General features: G+C 43.0%; 1 protein-coding gene across 1 annotated transcript; it reads right to left on the bottom strand. All coding sequences in view use genetic code 11, as the record gives it.

The window, feature by feature from the left end:
* Positions 1 to 423, bottom strand: EGR_03635 (hypothetical protein; the record flags this gene model as incomplete). The annotated part of the gene is made up of 1 exon (XM_024492884.1): positions 1 to 423. The coding sequence occupies one exon, from the start codon at positions 421 to 423 to the stop codon at positions 1 to 3; it is 423 nt and encodes a 140-aa protein (XP_024352767.1).
* Positions 424 to 1,023: the final 600 nt, after the last annotated feature.

The following is a 1,023-nucleotide window of genomic DNA, read 5'->3' as shown; positions in this document are numbered from 1 at the left end:
CTACCGTGGCATCCCATTTTTCAGGTAGTATGCCTTCATTTGGGCCAGATATCTCTGTATTTCTTCTCGTGTGAGCGATGTCTTTTCCGAGGATAGAACGGCATCGTTAATGTCATTAAAATCTTCACCGGATTCCAAAGTTCCCAAGTCGTCGGCTAAATCCCATCCACTTGTCTGAGGCTCCCGTTTCTGCGCAGCGCTGGGGCCTACAGACTTGACCCACTCGCGGTATTGGAGGGGAAAGGCATCAAACGAATGCCTAATTCTTCCCAACTCACCCTGTACACTGTGAATTTGGAAGGAGACGAGAAACATACACAGCAGACAGACATGGAAAGTGGAGGAGGCCCTCATGACGGGGTGAATTCCTCGTCTCCTATTTTCGCTGCCGTAGAAGCTTATTATGGCGCTGCGGTTGAGCATTTCACGGTGTTTAGTGGGCAAAACTCAGTGCTACGAGGGCACAATAGTCAAGGTCTTTTAAGGCCGACATGGGTGGGGGAGTATTTATATACATTTAGCCCAACTCGCCTCTTATTGGCTAACACGAGTCCACAGGTTATGGGGCGGCAATTGGCTTGAACAGGTGTCAATTCATTTTGTCCGAAATCCCTACCAAACAAATTATTTTCGGCGGTTCATCAACTAGTTTGACGATTTCCATAGGGGAATATTTGTCAGAGAGATCCCTGAATCATCTTAGAGATTATGGAATACGCAATGGTGGAATTCTTCCTTAAAGATACATGTTCTATAATGAACTGGTCTTACAAAAGCTGTTATTTACTTTTCATAATAAATGCGTAAAAAAATAAGACGTGAAGTCTCTTAAAATGGTCATTAGCTGTTGCCTTAAGCAAAAAACAAACAGTTATTTGTTCTTACTGATTGGACTCTGACAAAATTGCGCAAATTTAAATATGTGGAAATTTAACCACAATTAAGCTACCCCAGTAGTTTTAATTTCCTTCTGCGGCACCTTACAGTTGCTTCAAAAACAAAAAACCTTCGTGCTTTCCTTCC

Source organism: Echinococcus granulosus, assembly GCF_000524195.1.
Source record: "Echinococcus granulosus chromosome Unknown EG_S00019, whole genome shotgun sequence".
Taxonomy (NCBI): domain Eukaryota; kingdom Metazoa; phylum Platyhelminthes; class Cestoda; order Cyclophyllidea; family Taeniidae; genus Echinococcus; species Echinococcus granulosus.
This window is presented reverse-complemented; position numbering and strand designations above follow the sequence as displayed.